Source organism: Lithobates pipiens, unplaced genomic scaffold, assembly GCF_037356315.1.
Source record: "Lithobates pipiens isolate NorthernLeopardFrog02 unplaced genomic scaffold, aLitPip1_a1.2 Scaffold_19, whole genome shotgun sequence".
Classification (NCBI taxonomy): domain Eukaryota; kingdom Metazoa; phylum Chordata; class Amphibia; order Anura; family Ranidae; genus Lithobates; species Lithobates pipiens.
Window position 1 is genome coordinate 492,895,390 of NW_027507764.1, and position 22,210 is coordinate 492,917,599.

General features: G+C 42.8%; 1 protein-coding gene across 1 annotated transcript in view; it reads right to left on the bottom strand.

Annotated features, from left to right (window-relative positions):
- Window positions 1-7,796: 7,796 nt before the first annotated feature.
- PIP4P2 (phosphatidylinositol-4,5-bisphosphate 4-phosphatase 2) overlaps window positions 7,797-22,210 on the bottom strand; it is a 107,705-nt gene continuing 93,291 nt past the window's right edge. Inside the window, exons 6-7 of the mRNA XM_077493007.1 lie at window positions 16,542-16,632; window positions 7,797-14,040 (exon numbers count right to left, since the gene is read on the bottom strand). Coding sequence (XP_077349133.1) covers window positions 13,897-14,040; window positions 16,542-16,632 — 235 coding nt within the window. The 3' untranslated portion in view covers window positions 7,797-13,896. The remainder of the gene's footprint in view (window positions 14,041-16,541; window positions 16,633-22,210) is intronic.

Sequence of the window (22,210 nt, forward strand, 5' to 3'; positions counted from 1 at the left end):
GGAAATAACACCATTTAAAACTGCTTGCGGTTTTAATGTTATATCTGGTTCCTGCAATATGGTTGAAAATCATTGAGAAAAATGGCATGGGTAGCCCTCCCTGCCCATTACCAGCCTATTTGGGTCTTGTACGCATATTAAGGGGAACCCTGTACCCATATTAAAAAAAGGAAATGCGTGTGGCCCCCAGGCCCTATATACTCAGAACAGCAGTATACAGGCGGTGCAAACAAGACAGGGACTGTGTAGGTTTGTTGTGTTAAGTTGAATCTGTTTGTAATTTTCAACCGGTACATTTTTAAAGTGTAGCTCCAGTCAAAAAAACTATTTTTAAGCTTTTTGGAAAACATAGGGAAGGGTTATCACCCCTGTATAATTTGTTTTGTCGTCCGTCTTTTTTCATCTCACTTGCTGCTGTCTCCTTGCGTTTGCAAGTAGGAGATGTTTGTAAGTTGGATGTTTGAAAGTAGGGGCCTGCCCTATATTATAGCGGTATGTACTGGGTACAGAGCACGCAGACAGCACGCACTCTCCTAACACTACTGACTGCAAGCTCTATTATTAACCACTTGACCACTGGGCACTTAAACACCCTTAATAACCAGACCAATTTTCAGCTTTTGGTGCTCTCACATTTTGAATGACAATTACTCAGTCATGCAACACTGGACCTATATGAAATGTTTGTCCTTTTTTTCACACAAATAGAGCTTTCTTTTGGTGATATTTAATCACCTCTCAGTTTTTTATTTTTTGTGCTATAAAAGAAAAAAGACCGGAAATTCTGCGAAAAAATGAATTTTTCTTTGTTTCTAACGTTCTCGGCGATACCTCACATGTGTGTTTGAACACCGTTTTCATATGTGGGCGGGGCTTACGCATGCGTTCGCTTCTGCATGCGAGCACATGGGGACATGGGTGCTTTAATTTTCTTTTTTTTTTTTTTAATTGTTCATTTTACTTTATTTATTTTAGTTTGACATTTTTTTCCCAAAAAATATATTTTTGATCACTTTTATTCATATTACAAGGAATGTAAACATCCCTTGTAATAGGAATATGGGGTGACAGGTCCTCTTTACAGTGAAATCTGGGGGTCAATATGACCCCACATCTCACCTCTAGGCTGGGAAGCCTGAAATAAAAAATAAAAAAAAGATTCTGGCTTTGATCGTACTGGCGAGTTGGTAGAAGCACCGGAGGGCGGTGAGGGGTGGGGGGCGTCTATGGCTGGGTATTTCAGGGTGTCACCGAGTATGGCTGGGTATCTCCGAGTATGGCTGGGTATGGCAATTTATTGCAGGGTATTGCAGAGTATTGGCGGGGTATTGGCGGGGTACTACAGAGTAATAGCAGGGTACTGCAGAGTATTGGGGAGTACTACAGAGTAATGGCAGGGTACTGCAGAGTAATGGGGGTTACTGCAGAGTAATGGGGGGTACTGCAGAGTAATGGCAGGGTACTGCAGAGTAATGGCAGGGTACTGCACTGCAGAGTAATGGCGGGGTACTGCAGAGTAATGGCGGGGTACTGCAGAGTAATGGCAGGGTACTGCAGAGTAATGGCGGGTACTGCAGAGTATTGGGGGGTACTGCAGAGTATTGGGGGGTACTGCAGAGTAATGGGGGTTACTGCAGAGTAATGGGGGGTACTGCAGAGTAATGGCAGGGTACTGCAGAGTAATGGGGGTTACTGCAGAGTAATGGGGGTTACTGCAGAGTAATGGCAGGGTACTGCAGAGTAATGGCAGGGTACTGCAGAGTAATGGCGGGTACTGCAGAGTATTGGGGGGTACTGCAGAGTATTGGGGGGTACTGCAGAGTATTGGGGGGTACTGCAGAGTAATGGGGGTTACTGCAGAGTAATGGGGGGTACTGCAGAGTAATGGCAGGGTACTGCAGAGTAATGGGGGTTACTGCAGAGTAATGGGGGGTACTGCAGAGTAATGGCAGGGTACTGCAGAGTAATGGCAGGGTACTGCAGAGTAATGGGGGGTACTGCAGAGTATGCACTGGTATTGCAGAGTATTGGCAGGGAATTGAGGGGTTAAATTCGGTGAGCAGCGATGTGGGCACTGCAGATGCAGCCCACATCGCTGCTGACACCGATCTCTTTCCCCTCCGCTGTACCGATCGGTACAGAGAGGGGAGGGAGGAACCGGCGTCATAACATGACGCCGGTTTGTTTACAAGTGATCACTCCGTCATTTGACGGAGCGATCACGTGGTAAACGGCCGCGACGAGCTGTGGACCCGGCGGTCACGGATGCTCTCGAGTGCGCACCCCAGGGGGCGCGCGAGAGCAGAATTCTGGGAGGCCGTTAATTAACGGCCTCTCAGAGTTAAACAACCGCCCTGAAGCCGTTAATCGGCAATGGGCGGTTGTTAAGTGGTTAAAGATAGATCACTAGCTAGCTATATAGGTGAGGTGAATATAGTGTAGTGGTGTATACTGCGGTCAGGGCACAGACAATAACCACTACACAACAGCAAGATAGGAAATCAGCCAAAAACGATTGGTGTGTACTGTGTTGAAGGTACACAGAACACCCACTGCTTCAGGTGCCAACACACTACACGAGGCCGCCTCAAAGGCGGCCTTATATAGTGTGGGGCGTGCACTACACAGCCTGAGCTATGATTGGCCACAGGCAGGATGCCTGTGGCCAATCATGGCTCTCCTCGCTGCTGGCGCTGCGATTGGCCAAGCATGCGGGGTCACAGTGCATGCTTGGCCAATCATGAGCCAGCAATGCACTGCGCCACCGCAGTGCATTGTGGTCCGCGCGCGCCACATGAATTTTGACGCGAACGGACCAAGAGTTCGGATTTCGTCGAACGGACGAACAGCCAATGTTCGAGTCGAACGTACGTTCGACTCGAACACGAAGCTCATCCCTAGTCCCAACAGAGTTATTCTGATATTGGTGTCTGTGTGAAGCCCGCAGTGGACAACACATTGATTACGCCACATTGGCCATAGTATAGAGCAGAGCATTCCAAACTTTCTAAACAAAGGGCCAGTTCAGGCTGCATTCACACCTAAGCGTTCAAAGTCGCGTGTTTTTACCGCGATTTTATTCAGGCCACCAATGTAAAAGGCAGAACAACGCCTGTAATCTGCCCCAAAGAAGGTCATGTTCTTTTTTGAGCTTAGGGTCGTTTTTCAGGCATTTTGCTTCAGGTGACAAAACGCTCAGATGTGAGGAGGTGCCATTGAACTGAATGGGATTTTGCTTGTTGGGAGTTTTTTCAGGCATTTTTACAAGCATTTTAGGAGCTGAAAACGCTCAGGTGTGAATGCAGCCTTACTGTCCTTCTGACTAGTGAGACTAGTGTCCCATTGTTGGTGTCAGTTGGAGGAATAGCACCCCATCATTGGTGCAAGGATGAAAGGAATGGAAGGAATTCTGCTCCATCATTGGTGTCAGTGGGAGGATTTTTTTCTCTTTCATTAGTGTCAGTGTGAGGAATAGTTTCCCATTGTTGGTGTCAGTGGGAGGATTAGTGGCCCATCGTTTATCAATGGAAGGATTTGTGCCCCATCGTTGGAGTAATTGGGATGAATTGTGCCCCATCATTGGTATAAGTGGGAGGAATTGTGCCCCATCATTGGTATCAGTGGGAGGAATTGTGCCCCATCATTGGTATCAGTGGGAGGAATTGTGCTAGATTAGAGCAAGCAAAGGGACGCACCTGACCTCCAGGCTGCAGTTTGGAGACTGCTGTTATAGAACTTGCACCATCCTCCAGAGTTCTCTTCATTATGCTGCAGAGAGGACCTAGCAATTGGAGGGGAGGCAGGGCACATGACCTGCCTCTCCTCTTCCAGCTTTTTTTTTTAATACGTTCATTGGAATGAATAATGCTCTGCTTGCTTCACAGTTCAAAATCACAGTTTTATAGCAAGTTGGGGCATACCACTGCTTTATATATAGGGTCCTGTGCATCACAAGGTGACCTTTACATGGCACCTGGGCCCACCAAACACACCTATGACTAAGAGTACCCCATAAGAGAGGAGTCTCTCCGGAACATACTCACCTCAGCCTTCCAGTGATGCAGAAGTTACATCCACCTGTTGCCATCTTCTTCTCTCCGGGTTCCAGGTTTTCAGCCACTTGATTGGCCAATTAGAATAGTGTCACCCCTTACATGCGCACTGGAGTCATTCATTCTGGCACAGCAGTGTACATTTTTTCTTGCACATTAGCAGAGCTTCACCATTCACTAAAGCCCCTTTCACACTTATGCAACCTGAAGCATTGCCTGTGTAATCTTGGGGTCGATGGACCTCAAGAGGGATCAAAGATGGACCAGAGTAGCGCATGGACTACTTTGAAGTCTCACAGAACAGTACTCGTTGGAAGTCATGGGGTATGACTTGTCATGCAAATTTGCAGTCCCAAGTCCCAGGACAAGTCACACAAGTGTGAAAGGGGCCTAAGAATGAGAGGAACTGCACTTTCAAAATGCAGTCTTTCTGCCTTTAGTAAATCCATCCCACAGCATATCTTTTCTGCAATAAAGAGCTGCCTGCTGGCCGTTTTCTACAAGTTAGGTTTAGTTCCGCTTTAGGCTTATCATTGCCGTCTTCTTTTTGATATTCTACTGCTTAGATCTGTGGTACATATCTTTTATATTCTCATATAGTAACCAACTGAAGCTATGTAGTCAGCTGCTGTGTTTTGTTTGCATACCCTCAAACACGTCCATTTCCATCAGTAAGCACAGACTCACTCTCTTCTCCCCTACTATCGGCATTCCTCCCAAGGGAACCGCAGGAACGTGTCCACCAGAGCAGGCCAATTGGGATATCTGTGGCTGAGTGCATGAGACTTCTGCAGAGGCTTACATCAGTGTCATTACATGTGTCTGTGTTAAAAGTGAATGCATTGCTTTTTCAAGTAATCTTTAAGCTGTGATGCATAAACACTAATTGCATTGACTTTTTTTGTACATTTTGTCAGGACTTGTAAACAGGCTTCTGCTGGATCAGAAAAATGTATCTGCCATAGCGATTTAACATTGTTGGGATAGCAGATAGAAAGTGTAGAAATCAAGACCATTCTTGTTTTAGGCTAGGGTTTCCAACACTGTGGCCCCAAAGTTGCGCAATTTACAGTGCGACTTTGCAATGCGATTTTTGATGCAATGTCATGCGACTGGTGAGAAACATGGAAGAACAAGTTGCACCAAAGTCAGAACAAAGTAGTACAAAAACCTTTTTTTGGAGTCGCTGCAACTTGATTCACACCAATTAGAACGGGAACCACTGCAATACATGGATTTTGACTTGTTATGTAACTTCACATGTGTCAAGTCGACAACAACTTGCAGTAGTGGAAACAAAGCTTTGAAGGGGTTCTAAAGTCAGGTGGTTTGTTATCTTAATGCATTCTCTGAAAACAACCTGTGTGCAGCAGCCCCGCTAATACCCGATCTCTCTCTCCATCCAGCAATGTTGCACAAGAGCTATGAAGTCCGGGGACTCTCCTTCCTGATTGGCTGAGACACAGCAGCAGGTGCCATTGGCTCCTGATGCTGTCAAAGTCAGCGAGCCAATGGTAAGAGGGGGCAGGGTCGAGCTGCAGCCCTGTGTTTGAATGGACACACATAGCGGTGGCTCGGGTGCCCCCATAGCAAGCTGCTTGTTGTGGGGGCACTCAACAGGAGGGAGGGGCCAGGAGCAGCAAAGAGGGACCCAAGAAGAGGAGGATCTTGGCTGCTCTGTAAAAAAATACTTCACAGAGTGGGTTAGCATGTTTTTTTAAACCAAAAAAAAAAAAAAAAGTCAAAACAAGACTTTAGTATTGCTTTAATGTTAACGCTGGGCAGGTATAAATGACACCATTAAAAGAGAAGTGTGGCTTTTCGAAAAAACAAACACATACTTACCTAGGTGGATGCATTATCGATCTGATGCTGCATCTAATCCTTGCCTCCTCTGTGTCTAAGAACTGAGCGATCAACAACAGCTGATCGTTCTGACCTGGGGGGGGGGGGGGGGTTTGAGCAGAGGTTCAGGCTCGCAGCAGTGCACTGATAGGCTGAGCCAGCTGCTGGTCAGGGATCTGTGTGGATCCCAACAATATAGTCAGGATCTCTCTAGAGCCTGAACCGGCTCAGTGACATCAGAACTAAGTGCACTCTTGTGACACACAGAAGTAGGGCCAAAAGATCTTTAGTGTCTATGCAGAGCTGCACCAGATTTTGCACTCTAGTTTTAGTAAATCAACCCCATGTGTTTCCTATATGCATTGCAAGGGTTGACTTCCCAGGTAAAAATGTATGCCTATAACATGTTTCTTACTTAGTGCTGCTGACTTCATGATGTCACTGCATTAGTGTCGGTCTCTGCACCAGTACACTGTGATTGAAGGACAATGTGTTGACGCCCTTATCACCATTTTGTCACAGTCTTCATGACTGAATGAAGATTAAGAATATCTATCGGCAGAGAAGATGTACTAAAAAGAAACAGTCCCTGATTGAAGGCGAGTATTACAGCCTGAGTATTTTTTGCAGGGGAGGCTGGAGGACATTCATAACAATACAAATCTGCCTAGGTGACCATATACAAATGTAGCGCCCTCTACTTTTAGGTAGGTGCTTAGTGGTGTTTTTTTGAAAGTGTCAGATATAGAGACAGGTAAATTTGGCTAGGGTCCTACTCTTTACTAGGCCTGGTTATTTATTTGGGTAAGGGAGTGTCAGAGTAGAAGGGGGTGTGGTCGCCTACATTTGGGCTCAGGGATACCTTCTCTGCTTGACAGTAGATTCTGCTGGAGAGAGAGGATGGACTGAGACCTGAGTGGCAGGAAACCCATGTGAGAATTGACCAATGGTTAATTTCTTTGGTCAATGGGAGGTCTCTCATAAAAAGGGGGTGTCACATGCTCTGGGGGAGAGGAGTTCAAGGTCTGGAGCTTCAGGACTGGAGGCCCGGGAGTTCAGAGATCCCGGAGCCTCTGGGAGGAGGCTTGAAGGCCAGGGAGCTCAGAGATCCCATAGCCGGAGGAGAGTCCAGGGAGGCCGAAGTCTGGCCCCTGGAGGAGAAGTCAGCATGTAGAGCTGGAGGAAGAACCAGACATCCCATGTGGAGATGTACCGGATAGCGTGGAGAAAGAAGTAGGAACTAAGCGGAAGGAGAAAACTGGGAATTGACTTTCTGTGAGTAGAACATGGACTGTTGATTGGAAGAGAGCAAAGGGAGTGCAACCCAGTAGGACTAACCCGTAACGTCATACTGTGTATACAAGGACCACAGTATCAAGCACTTTTCCGGGACTGAGGGAAGTTTGACAACATAACTAGTGGAAATAGCCAGTGCGGACTGTGACTTTGGGGCCAACATCCACAGCATTATTCAGAGTGATGCTTATCTGTCCATATTGGAAGTGCAACCTGAGATAGAAATTGGAACCAGGAAAGGATCGCTTTAAGGGATTTAACTAACAAATGCTACAGCTACCGATTAGTACCCTTTTGACCTAAAACTGGGGTTGGATGGGTCATCTATTGCCTAGCCTACCGACTTATACCCAGAATAAAGCATTATAAAATCCAGAGTTCAGACCGTTTGGTGTCATAGGGGATTGGGAGCGGAGCCATCTGACAAAAGGTAATGAACAAACTCAGCAGCCCCCATGGGGGTACCGCTACACAAACATTAGTCCACAGGTGGGATTTAAAACTAGAATGCTCTGTTCAGAAACCTGCAAGAATAGCAAGACGACCCCTGCTTGTAACCATCAGAAATAATAAAACTAACACAAAATAGGATTCTGCACAGTATTTCTATAATAACCTTTATTAGTATTTTTAAAAGATACAAGATAATTCTAAACAAGCCAATAGTAATGTACATTTATTATACAAACAGGTAACATGGGAAATACAGTTGTTGTGCTCTGGCACCCTGATAAAATGGCCAATCCATCGTGTTTTTTCATATTTCGCTATCCAGATTAAATTAAAATGGTTAGATTGAGTGAAACAACCACATACATAGTATATAGTATTTGCAAATCTAAATGTTACACTATGGCTCTTGAACAGAATGTGCGACTCCACTTACATAAGCATAATACAGAATGTGCACACTAGTTTTCGAGCGTTCAAGAAAAGTCACAGGCTGTAATACTGCATAAGGTTCATGTTTTTGGCCAGGCTAATAGAAACGTATAAAGTATACCTCTACACAATGGAGGCAGCTTCCTGTACACTGTACAGCATAGCCTTATGGGCAAACTACCTTTTGTGGCGCACCCCGCTCCAAATTAAAGGATGCATACCCCATTTTTGTATTTTCTGACTCTATGATAGGGTAGCAAAATACTAAGCAAGTAAGTAGTATTCATTACCTGTATTATTCTCTTATGTCTGCATGGATTTTAGATCTACTCTTTACCATGTGTAGGTTCAAAAAAGCACTGCCATGTGAGAATAAGGTACCCATAAACCTTATATGAGGACCTGTAGAAATAAGTTACCATAGACCCAACATGATGGAACTGTAGAAATAAGGTAACCACAGACCTAACATGAAGGTACTGTGGAAACAAGATGATTATGATTACTGCAGTACCCACAGACTTAACACGAGGGAACTGCTTAAGTAAGGTACCCAAAGATTCTAATATGAGGGAACTGTAGAAAAAAAGCTAACATGTAAACTAGAAGAATAGGTTACCCACAGACTTAAAATTTAACTAAAAGGCATAACTTTTTTTTTTCATTTTGGATTGAGTAGGGGAAGGTAATAACCCATTTGTTTTTTGCCACCTGTGTCCCATAGGGGAGATTTTCACTTTATGTTCTGTCTCATTACCAAAACAAGAAGTGGGAAATCCGACCAGAACTCCCCATTGCAAGATGATTTCTGTCCCATTACTGTTCTGGAGTCAACCCAAAACTTTCACTTTTAAAGATAATGGTAAACATGACAAATATAGAGGTTGAATCTCCCTACCAGGGGAACAGACAGCAATAAAAACTGACAAATGTTCTAATGCCTCTCCACTCGATCCAAAACTAATAAAAACAAATGTTGCCGTTGGTTACACTTTAATATGATGGTACTGTAGAACTAAGGTACACACAGATTCTAACAAGGAAAAACTGCAAGAATAAGCCATCCACAGGCCTGACACGAGGGAACTGCAGAAATGAGGTACTCGCAGACCCAACATAAGGGAACTGTAAAATTAGGTACCCCCAGACCCAACATGAGGGAACTTCAGAAATGAGGTACTCGCAGACCCAACATGAGGGAACTGTAGAAATTAGGTACCCCCAGACCCAACATGAGGGAACTGTAGAAATTAGGTACCCCCAGACCTAACATGAAGGACCTGTAGAAATGAGGTGCCTGCAGACCTATCATGAGGGAACTGTCAAAATAAGGTGTCCACAGACCCAACATGAGGGAACTGTAGAAATGAGGTAACCCCAGACCCAACATGAGGGAACTGTAGAAATTAGGTACCCCCAGACCTAACATGGAGGAACTGTAGAAATTAGGTGCCTGCAGACCTATCATGAGGGAACTGTCAAAATATGGTGTCCACAGATCTAACATGAGGGAACTGTAGAAATCAGGTACCACAGACCTAACATGAGGGAAATGTAGAAATGAAGTAACTGCAGATTCTAAAATATTCACAGAGTCTTGCCAATGCAACTCATATCAGGAAATTGCCTCAACCTAACTTGTCCAGACACCTCTTAACTGAGTGGTGTCAGATCTTATGACCTTTGGCTTCATTTAATGGGTACATATAATCTTTATATTATAAAGACTATAGAGTGAACAGTGTAAAGGCGCATCCCTACATAAAAAAGGAATGCCAAGGTATGTTTTAAATAACTGAATATGCTCAACAGAAGAAAACAGCTCATGAATACTATGGCTATATATTTTGCTGCCCTGTCTTACAACATAATATGTACCTGAAAAGGCAGAGTTATACTTTAACCTCAAGAGTGTAGAAACCACCAAGTCAGGACCCATATGGGCAGAGTTCAATAAGACAATGTATTTTGGGAATTGTTTTATTAAAGAAAATGCGTTTTAGAAATCAGAACTCGCCATAAACTACCCACTGACACACAACTCTGCTGTAAATAATTTAACAGCATGACTCAGGCCAATCGAGTAAAGTAGCCAGCAAAGTGCAGACATCCACACAAGCAATCTAATTCAACTCTTTTTGCCTTTTTTTTGTAAAACCAAAATTTGATTGCCTGAAATGGGTACCTGTACTTTGTACATCATAATTGTGCTTTGCCTTACTAAATGAGCTTAAAGGCTTCTTTGTCAAAAATATTGCTGTCTCACAATGTGTTTACCTCCATTGTTATATAGGCACACAAACTTTACATTTCCCCATTCTTCTGCTTTGACCAAATAGCGCCATTAATGTTGTCTCCCGCAGTACAGAACAAAAATTACACAAAAGGAACTTCCCCAAGCCCCTTAATAGGAAATCATACAAATTCTAAATGGTACATTCTATTAATTGAGAACAATGGCTTTTCTTATTAGTAGAAAAAGAAAACAAATATCAAATAAGTGACACTTCACAGGTAAGCAGATTCCAGCTGCAGCTTAGTTAAAAAGGGACCAACATCAAATTATCCCGCTGGAGTTAAGCGCATAGGCAGCGCAGGTATGATTCCCCTCCCTCCATCCCAAAAGAAGTTAGACATATGCTAACATATCTAAACTTTGAAATTATTATGTAGAAAGAAGTTCTCCAGAAAAGAACATGTTCTACATACTGCAATGAGGCCTAATGTTCACAGATTAGACATTTGAGGAGTATATGGTTATTGCTTCCTATGTAAAGGTGCATTGTAATTATGACTGTGTCATTGAAGGGTTATACTTTCAGAAATTCAGGATCACAGTGGAGATCATTAAAAGAAATGTGTTATAAAATATCACATATTGCCTAAAAGAAACCATGCTGTGATGAGCAAGCCTACAATAATGGAAATTCTTCTCAAGCTTAAAAAGAAACCCATGAAGAAAGAAGCATGGGCAAAACCATTACGGACAAATTTTGTAGCTTCATGTTATATGGCTGTCCCATAAAACAGTTCAGTGTTTTTTCACTACCTGGTGAATAAATGACCCAAAAGAAGCATTTTTGTATATCAAGTGTTAGAGAATTTGTCAAGACTCCCTATCCTTCTCCTATTTGGCACTGCTAGTGCCCCATAATTGGCACAGTGCTGTCACATGAGAGGACCACAGTGCTGTGTAAGCTCCAAGTCAGTTGGGAGCTTACACAGGTTTTTTTTTCCATGGTCCTAGTGGGTGAAGTGATCCCTGTGGGAGGGCATAAATGAGATTACATGGTGCAGGGGAGAGGTGGTGGGGGAGTTAATTGTCTGTTTACTTTGTTATTCAAGGGCAAACGAAAGGGTCAGATTAAAGTGAAAGGTCAGTCAAAAGCCAACAAGTTGCAGGAAAGAAATTGGCAGGATTCCCCCATCAATAAAGACAGTGCTGACAGGAGAATCCCTCCTGCCAAGCAATCGTCTGCTCCCGGTGAGGAAGGGGGGGGGGGGGGGGTTGGTAGCAGGCGGGGGAAGCTGTCCCCTTCAGAAGAAGACCGTGATTATTGCTAGCAGCCACCAGCAATAATCGCAAGAGAATCCAGCAGGCTGGTTGTACCCAAGTTGATCAATTGATCAACTTGGTACATTCAGCCTGTCCATTAACGATTCAAATCTCAGCCAGTTCCTGCCAAATTGGCCGATATTTGAACTGTGTATGGCCAGCCTAAGGCTTAAACCTACTCCCACCCCCATTCTAGGACTATTCTCTCTACTCTGAAAGAAAAGATGTCTATATTTACCTATTCTAACGCCACTCTGGTCTGGTCACAGACAACGGCTGCAAATGCCTGTGTGGTGAACTATGGGGCATCCATTGCCAGCTGCCCCTCCTCTACACTAAAGCCATTGGTGGAACCTGATCATGTGACCTGACGACCGAAGCAGCCTCAGAATAGGCAAGTATAGACATCTTTTCTTTCACAGGGTAGATAGAATAGTCTTAAAATGGGGTGGGAGTAGATTTAGCCTTAGTTAAGTGTTCGAGTGACCTAAAGTACGTACAAATATGTAAATTTTTCTGATGCATCCATATATTTTACTATCACAAAATATGTAGTTTTGTTTGTTAAAAGATAGTGAAAAGGAATCCAGACACAAATTTGGATATTTAAAAAGGGGCCAAGAAAAGGTTAGCTTTATGATCTTCAATAGGGAAATCCCAATAATGGTCTAATTGGCTGCTGGAGGCATTATTATCATTTTCATTACGAAATTGTCCTTTAACTATGATTTTCAGGAAACTAAGATAATATTTTTGTAAAAGAGCATGTTGAAGTAAAGAATTTAAAATTCATACCTTTTGCCTGGTAATAAAAATGTTTGAATTTTAATGATAGATGCTATCCAATGTAAAACTTGATTCTCCAATTCAGGTTGGAAAATGACAGTTAGAATCTGATTTACTATTAGGAGAAAACACCTTGTATCGTTTAAGCTTATTTGTCTAACCCTTTGTGCCTGTGGATATCCTGAATTTCATACTGGTAAAGAATACCTGTACGGGGTAAAACATGGTGACCTCCATTGCCAACCTCCTTCTGAAAGTGCCAGGTGCCTGGCTGTGTCTAGCCTTGATATTTTGTGAGTCACATACCTGAACTGAGCATGCAATAAGCAAAGTTACAACTCCTGATTAGCATACATAGTTTTGGTTCTGAGACTGGACAATTGGGTCAGCATGATAACAAGGCAACAATCCTTTTTCAAAGGAAGAGGTCAGCAGCCCACATGTTTCTTTCAGCACAGATTTCCTTCAAGCAGAACAGCAAATATTCTAATCCAATTAGTGCCCATCACAATGCACCTTTAAGGCAAGCTGCTATAATGCTATTTAATTTAGTAAGACATAAACAGTGGGATCAAGTCACCGTAAAAAAATGAAAAAATGCTGATTTTGTACAATATTTGTGTTATCCTCAAAGAATGGCACATAAAAAAAAAAATAATCATTTATAATATAGCCCAAATGGACATGTTTAACAATGAAAAATGACAGATGCCTGAACATGTAAATAAAGCTTAGAGATCTAGCAGCAAAGACAAAACTAATTTGCATATTATGTAGTGCAATGGGTATTCAGCACATGTCTCTGACCAAATATCACCCCTCCCCCAATGAATATTGTTAGATGATACAGAATTGGGCACACTGAAGTGGGGGGCCTAGTCATGTCCTGCTACATAGCAGGGGTATGCTGGAACCTGTAATTAATAGCAATAGCATTGTAGGGTTGATTTACTAAAACTATAGTGTGCAAGATCTGGTGCAACTCTGCATAGAAACCAATCAGCATCCAGTTTTTTTTAGTTAAAGCTTAAATTAACAAGCTGAAGTTAGAAGCTGATTGGCTAACGTGCACAGCTGCACCAGATTTTGCACTCTACATTTGTAGTAAATCAACCTCAGTGTGTCCAAATCTGAGTATTATAAAGGAAAGTCCAACCCTAGCAGAACAGTCTGCAAGGCTGCAGCTCCGTGTCACTAAGTCACGTCCTACACCTTTGATTCTCCAGGTGATTATAACCAAAGAATACAAACTGCAGTAGCTTGCAACATATTCCAGAGGCACAGCAGTGCAGATTGGGCTACCATCACTGAGTATGAAGGCCACGGGTGGACATTCTCTTAAAGCAGTTCAGTGGCTGAAAAAAGTCCTTCATTGTACTAATCTGTGTAAATTCAGCCACAGCCCACAGGGTTACGAAAGCGAATACCCAAAATCATTAACCATAAATAACACACTATCATTTTCTATTATAGACAGGTCTATGCAAAGGTATGCTCTGGATAGCTAACTTTTATGGCTCCCCAGTAACAGGCCCGAATAAGACAAACTAAGCCTAAAAGATAGGCAACCGCCCAGGAGACATATGTTGCACGGAAATGCCTGGCAAAGTCTTGTGTGCCAACCTGGGAAAAAGCGGAGAATAAAGTCACTTTTACTGCAGTAGTATTTCATGCATTTTAACAGTTAATTTCTGTATGAATTCCAAAAGACTATTGGCACTAAAGTTTGGCCATACATGAATATAAATTCTGCCAGTTGAGCAGGGACCAGACAAATTTCCATCAGTCAACGCTTGGCAGAAGTCGGTTGATGATTGACACAAACAAATGGGGGGTGTCATACAGGAACCTTATTTTGGCATGGAGGAATCGGTTCATTATTTTTGTTGAGCTCACTGGCTAAATAGCAGTGTATGGGCAACTTAAAGTGGTTCTAAAAGGCTCAATATTTTTTACCTTAATTCATTGTATGCATTGTATGCATTAGGTAAAAAACTGGCTGCAGCTCAGCCCCTCCACCACACCAAAGCAACACCTTATAACTTATTTGAGCACCATCTTGATCCAGCAATGTGCATGAGAGCAGAGGCTCTCCCTAGTCTCCGTCTCCTCATCGACTCACTGGCTGTGATTGACAGTTGTGTGAACCAAAGAGAAGAGAGTGGGGCCAAGCCACGGTCTGTGACCCCATAGGAAGAGGCTTGCTATTGGAGGCTCTCTGCAGTGGGGTGGAGCCAGGGCTATCCAGCAATCCGTACCAATGGCTGCTCCAGCCACAGAAGCCAGTGTGCGTTCCAATGCTTCCCGATGACGCATTATTCATGCTAAACACGTTGAGGCATAGTGGTGCGACGTATACGTCACTTCCTGTCCTTGGTTAACACCAGAAATGGAACGAATGCCGGGCTTATGTTGAGGGAGCGGAATGATAGCCATTGATACAGATTGCTGGATAAACCTAGTACCGGTCGGAGGGTAATTTTAAATGTAAATTGGCAATTTTATACTGGATGTTTTATGTAAACTGAATAATTATGTTGCGCAATGATAGCATTTGCTTATTACACGAGTGATAGGGGAGAACATATTAGTGGACACAGAATCCCTGGTGGATTGGATGTTCACGCTTATAATTGATGGCAATCTGGTGAGTGAGAAATTTGGATGGTGGAGAATCACACACAAGATTTGTGATGAACAGCACAGAAATTGGATACCAACATCTTTTAGGAGAGCGATTACACATCAGAAATCACCACATTGTTTTGTGGACATTTTTGTGACTATATAATGGTTTTAGGCTTTTATGGCTAAATATTTGGGCACAAGTACACAGTGGTGTAGATCTATTTGTCACAGCTACTGATTTATATAGGAGTTAGTATGGCTATCTATCAGGGGCAGACTGACCATTCGTGCCCGGAGTCCGTAGGGACCACATTCTGAATCCTGCAGAATTGCGCTGGGTCCATAGATCCGGCACTTTGCTTTGGCTAATTCACCTCACAGGGGCTTGCTACTCTGGGCATCTGCCCCGCATCTCCCCTGGGACCGGCGCTGCAACTCTAGTATTGTGACAGGCAGGCGGGGGGAGCTGCAGTGTGCTGAGAGCCTAGAAGGAGGGCCATCTATCTGGAAAGAGATGCGCTGATCTGAACATTGCAGATCCGGGGGCATCTGTGTGAAAGAGCCCTTAGAGCAGTGGTTCTCAACGCCTGTCCTCAGGACCAACTAACAGGCCAGGTTTTCAAGATAACTGAAATACACCAGAGGTGATATAATTTGCTGCTCAGTGATTGCAATATAAAATAGTCTGCATCTCCGCAAGGTAATACTAAAAATCTGGCTCGTTAGTGGGTCCTGAGGACAGAAGTTGAGAATCACTGCCTTATGCCCTGTACACATGGTCGGACATCCCGACGACAAAATCCATCGGATTTTGGCCCAAACTTGTCTTGCATACACACGGTCGCACAAAGTTGTCGGAAAATCCGATTGTTCAGAACGAGGTAACGTAAACCACGTACAACGGGACTATACAGAGGCCAGTAGCCAATCGCTTTCGTCTCGTAATTTATTCTGAACATGCGTGGCACTTTGTGCGTCGGAATTGTCTACACATGATCAGAATTTAAACAATCGTATTTTGTTATCTGAAAATTTTAGATCCGGATCTCAAACTTTGTGTGTCGGAAATTCTGATGGAAAAAGTCAGATGGAGCCCACACACGATCAGAATTTCAGACAACACAGTCCAATCGCACATTTTCCGTCGGAAAGTCTGACCGTGTGTACAGGGCATTAGAGTAAAAACAAATATTTATTGTGAGAAACTTAATATCTTGGGTTTCCTAAACAGCTATGTAATTATATCATAATTCTCAATGCTAAAACTAAAAATTTTGCAGTAGTTTTAAAAACCTGGTATTTTAAAAAGGATCTCAAAATAAATACAAAGATGAATTTAGTTTAGTTATAAAAAAAACTAAAGTTCAAATTGGTGGACAGACTTCCTTGCAGTAAAATGTAATGGCACTCCATGTACCAGTCATTTTCGTGAAATGAAAATTTATAGGAAAAGAGCCTTTGAGAGAATAAAAGTTAACAGTAAATGATTCACTTACCGTTAGGCCAACACCAATAAAAATGCATATCATTCCCATTGTAATATAAGCACAACAGCGTCGGCGGGGAAGGGCACTTCCTACAGATGATCTGACAGAAAATAGAAAAGAAAATAATTATTTTTTTCCTTATGCCCCTCGCAAGCATCTTTCAGATTACACAGTCCAATTGTCCTGCTTGCCATTGTCTTATGTCCAGTTAACAGATTTCAAGACTGGCCAAAAATGCTCCCATTTGCAATAACACAATTTAGGGCCTGTGTAATAGGCTTTGGGCTTGTGTCAATGGCACCAGTATAACATAAAAGTTTAAGATGCTTCAGAGAGCATTTAAAATTTATTGAAAAATGCATTTGGCCTACATTTTTTTTTTTTTATTTTTTTTTTTTTAAGAGTACAGCCGCACGGGGCTCTGCCCACATGGCTGTCATTCATTCACAGAGTTCTGTGAATGAATTGACTATAAGTAAAACAAAATTATATTTTTATTTAAAAGGTGAACTTATCTCTTAAATAAAATGTATTTTTTTCTTTTTCACATCATTGTCATTTAATAAGTTATTTTGCACACACAGCATAGGGATACAGTGGATATAACCTGTAAAAATGTCAGGTTTCTGTAATGTAAAAAAGTGAGACAAAGATAAATTAATTCAGAACTTTGTCCACCTTTAATGTGACCTATAAACTGTACAATACTTACCTGAGAGCGATCTTCCTCCAGCACTGTGCATGAGAGCCTCAGCTCTCCGGAGACTCTCCCACCTCGTTGGCTGAGCCATTGGCTCCTGCTCCTGTCAATCACAACCATTGAGCCAATGAGGAGAGAGAGGGGGCAGGCTCTGTGTGTGAATGGATGCTTGGCAAGAGTGAGGGGCCAACAGCGCCAGCAAGGGACCCGAGAAGAGAAGGATTGGGGCTGCTCTGTGCAAAACCAACTGCACAGAGCAGGTAAGTATAACCTGTCATTTATTTTTATTTTTTAAAAAGACAGATATAGATATAAAGAATATCTATTAGATTAACACACACACACACACACAGTGGATTTAAAAAGTCTACACACCCCTGTTAAAATGTCAGGTTTCTGTGATGAAAATAAATAAATAAAAAAATAAAAAAAAAAATAAGAAAGTTAAATCATTTCAGAACTTTTTCCACCTTTCAATGTGACCTATAAGCTGTACAACCCAATTAAAAAGGGAGAACAAACATTAAAATCTAAAAGAATGTGGTTGCATAAATGTGCACACCCTCTTATAACTGGGGATGCAGCTGTGTTCAGAATTAAGCAATCACATTCAAACTCATGTTAAATAGGAGTCATTACACACCTGCCATCATTTAAAGTGCCTCTGATTAAACTCCAAAAAAGTTCAGCTGTTCTTGTAGGTCTTTCCTGACATTTTCTTAGTCGCATCCTACAGCAAAAGTCATGGTCTACAGAGGGCTTCCAAAGCATCAGAGGGATCTCATTTTTAAAAGGTATCAGTCAGCAGAAGTTTACAAAAGAATTTCCAAGGCATTAGATATACTACGGAACACAGTGAAGACAGTCATCATCAAGTGGAGAAAATCTAGCACCACAGTAACGTTACCAAGAACTGGACGTCCCTCCAAAATTGATGAAAAGACAAGCCTGACAAGAGGCCTACAGCAACATTAAAGGAGCTGCAGGAATATCTGGCAAGTACTGGTTGTGTGGTACATGTGACAAAAATCTCTTGTATTCTTCATATGTCTGGGCTATGGGGTAGAGTGGCAAGACGGAAGCCTTCTCTTATGAAGAAAAACATCCAAGCCCAGCTAACATTTGCAAAAACACATCTGAAGTCTCCCCAAAGCATATGGCGAAATGTGTTATGGTCTGATCAAACCAAGGTTGAACTTTATGGCCATAATTCCAAAAGATATGTTTGGCGCAAAACAACACTGCGCATCACCAAAAGAACACCCCAGTGGCACCACAGTGAAGCATGGCGGTGGCAGCATCATGCTTTGGGGCCATTTTTCTTCAGCCGGAACAGGAGCCTTAGTCAAGGTAGAAGGAATTATGGACAGTTCCAAATACCAGTCAATATTGGCACAAAACCTTCGGGCCTCTGCTAGGAAGCTGTACATGAATAAGAACTTTATCTTTCTGCATGACAAAGACCCAAAGAATACATCCAAATCAACACCAGAAGAAGATTAAAGTTTTGGAATGGCCCAGCCAGAGCCCAGACCTGAATCAGAATAAAAATCTGCGGGGTGATCTGAAGAGGGCTGTGCACAGGAGATGCCCTTGCAATCTGACAGATTTGGAGTGTTTTTGCAAAGAAGAGTGGGCAAATATTGCCAAGTCAAGATGTGCCATGCTGATAGACTCGTACCCAAAAAGACTGAGTGCTGTACTAAAATCAAAAGGTGTTTCAATAAAGTATAAGTTTAAGGGTGTGCACACTTATTAAACCATATGATTTTATTTTTACTTTCCTCCACCTAAAATATTTCAGTTTGTTGTTCAACTCTGTTTATATCTCACATTAAAAGGTGGAAAAAGTTCTGAAATGATTTAGCTGTGTCATTTTTTTACATCACAGAAACCTGACAATTTTAAGAGGGGTGTGTAGACTTTTTATATCCACTGTACTTCTAATGACACCCCAAAACACATTTTGTACTCCTGCCGAGTATGGGGATACAGCATGTGAGATTTTTTTGACAGCCTAGATGCATATAGGGGTCCAAAATCCAAGGAGAACCTTTAGGCTTCCAAGGAGCATAAATTCCCTGAAATGTCAGGGCAAGAGGAACACCTACAAAAGGCCAACATATTGAAAAGCAAATGCCACAAAGTATTTTCCGAAAGGCATAGCGAGTGAGTATTTTTTGCCACAAGTTTTTGGAAAATGCAGGAAAGAAAATTAAATCAATTTTATTTTTAGACAAATTCACTGAATAAGATATTTTTAACACGGCATACTTATAATAACAAACCAAGACACATTCTACTTTCTGGCATTCTAGGGGAATAAATTATATATATTATACCATCTATCAATTTTATTCTGAAGGCCCTGGAGCACCCATAAACACCCATAAAATGTCCACATTTTGGAAAGCCAACACCCCAAGATATTTTCTAAGAGGCATGGGGAGTCTTTTGAAGGCTTTGTTTTGCCACAAGTTTTTGGAAAATGCATAAAGAAAATAAAAAATTAATTTACACAGTAAAGTTGTCAATTTAATAAGATATTTTTCACACAAAGCATGGTCATTTGTAAAATCACACCCCAAAATACATTCTACTACTCCTTCCAAGTATGACATACCACATGTGCGAGACTTTTTCAAATGTTTGGATTAGGGACTAGAGGTCAAGGAATATAGCTTAGTGTAGTTATCACCTATAGCAGTTCTTGTTCCTGGAAACCTAGCCTAGCAGTGTATATGCAGCATGTACAGACAGGCTCCCACACTTGCTGACTCTAACTGTAATTGAGGGCTCCTTTGTTTTGTCTTTAGCGCTGGAGAAGGAGCTGTCATTGGGCCCTGTCGCTGAAGTAGAGACAGGGGCAGAATCTGGGAGTGATGTCCCTGGGTGATCACGCCCCTTTGTTTACTTTAGCAACTAGGCCGAATGACCGCTTCTCCTCCAGCGATAAATTAAACAAAACAAAGGAGCCATCAGTGTTGGCAATGACAGAGCGGGCAAGTGAAGGACTGCCCCTGCCATCACAGCCAATGGCGAGGGCAGTCCTTCTGACAAAAGGACTGCCCTCGCCATTGGCTGAGAGCGCTGATCAGGTACCAACCTTTTCTCTGTCCGTTTTTACTCACTGCAGTGCATTTATGAAGGACACCTCTTCCTCATCATAACAGAGGGGAGGCATTCTTTAGTTCACAGACAGCACTTGGAGGAAAGCTAACTGTTAACAGTGCAGCAAATGTTTGGCAGGATCAACCTTATGATTTTTTTTATTTTTTTTTTGCAAAGAATGCATTTTGTTTTAACAAACCAAAAGAGAGCAGATAGACTAAACACTTTGCAAAGTACAGCTGTGCTCTGCCAGAACAGTTGCTCCAGGGCTTAGTAAATGAGGGGAAGCTCTGCTGACTTCCATTATCCAATCACGTGCAAAATTCAGCTTTTTAAATTTTCCTTGCATGTGATTGGGTATTCTTTGCAAAGTGAAGCTTTACCTCATTTCCTAAGCTCTGGGGCAACTGCACTTGCAGGGTACAACTGCTTTTTGCAAAGTGCACAGTCTATTTACCTTTAGTAAATCAACTCCAAAGCTTTTAGAAAACTAAAAGTCATTCAGTTGGGAAGCTCCTAATGACCACAAGCAGTTAGTCCTAGCGAAGCCTGCTACTTCCTACAAGAATGATACATCACTTGCAAGCATCCCCCTAAAAAAAATACCATACTCTGGGGGATTGCTCTATTACATCAAGGTGATAACAGAGCCAAAAGTTATTTTTATGTTTTTTTTGCTTTTTGTTCAAGTTCTTCACAGTCATGTTTCCAGCAATATTACCCAGACATCACACCACTGTGCCCTCGCCGTATGGAGACATTTTGACCTACTGGGGCGACCCTTCCTCCGAGGCCTTCCTGGGCAATCTTTGTCCCCTTGCTTGGCTGGGTAGGGGGAGACACCGAAGTACCTGATTTATAACCAGTATACTGGTACCTCTCTACTAATGTGGACAGATGGATATCCCAATAGTGTCTTGGAACAACAGAGTCCTCTGGGACCCTCTTAAACGCACAATGGTCTCTACTGCTCCACGAAAGCACTTGCCTGCATATGTGCCCTGCAGGAGGCTCATCTGGTGGCAGAGACTCTGACGTGTTTGCAATTTTCCTGGGTGGGCTTGGCTTATCACTCTACTCATACCTCTTACCCCGGGGGGGGGGGGGGGGGGGGGGGGGGTGAGTCTGTTGATACACCGGTCCATAGACTTTCAACTGTATTACAAAATGATAAACCCTAAGAGGAGGTTTGTGTTTATGCTTTGTAGATTATTTCAGGTTAAATGTATCCTGGCAGCAGTGTATATACTTCTTTTAATTCTGAAGTGCTAAGACTCCTTCTGACGTACCAGCTGGGTAGCCCTGATGTTCCCCTAATACTAGTTGGGGATCTCAATGGTTATTTGGATCCCGAACTGGACAAACACCCCCTCTTTTGTCTAAACACCTCCACACTACACTTCAAATTTACATAGAGGAGGTGGTTGGATGGATCCAGGGCGGTACCGCAACCCACTTCAGACACAGTTCTCTTGTTTCTCCAAGTCCCACCTATCCCTGTCCAGAATCGATTTGTGCCTCCGTAACCAGGTGGCCGCAATCTTGATCCACAACACACAATACCTAGTGAGAGGGATTTCTGATCGCTCCCCCCTGGTGGTATGCCTCGATATCGGGCCTACGTCGACCCTTCCAAGGGCTTCATGAAAGCTTAACGCCTTTTGGCTGAGCCTCTTCACCTCACATGATAGGATCACTGGCGAGATATCTACATACTAGCGAGAGAATACTGAACACCCTGACCCACTGGTTGCCTGGGATGCCTTCAAGGCATACCTGAGAGGCTTATTCATCACTGAGGTAAATGCGATTAAAACACAACTCTAGGATGCAGAAGGAGAAGGCTGCACAGCTGGTCCATTGACTG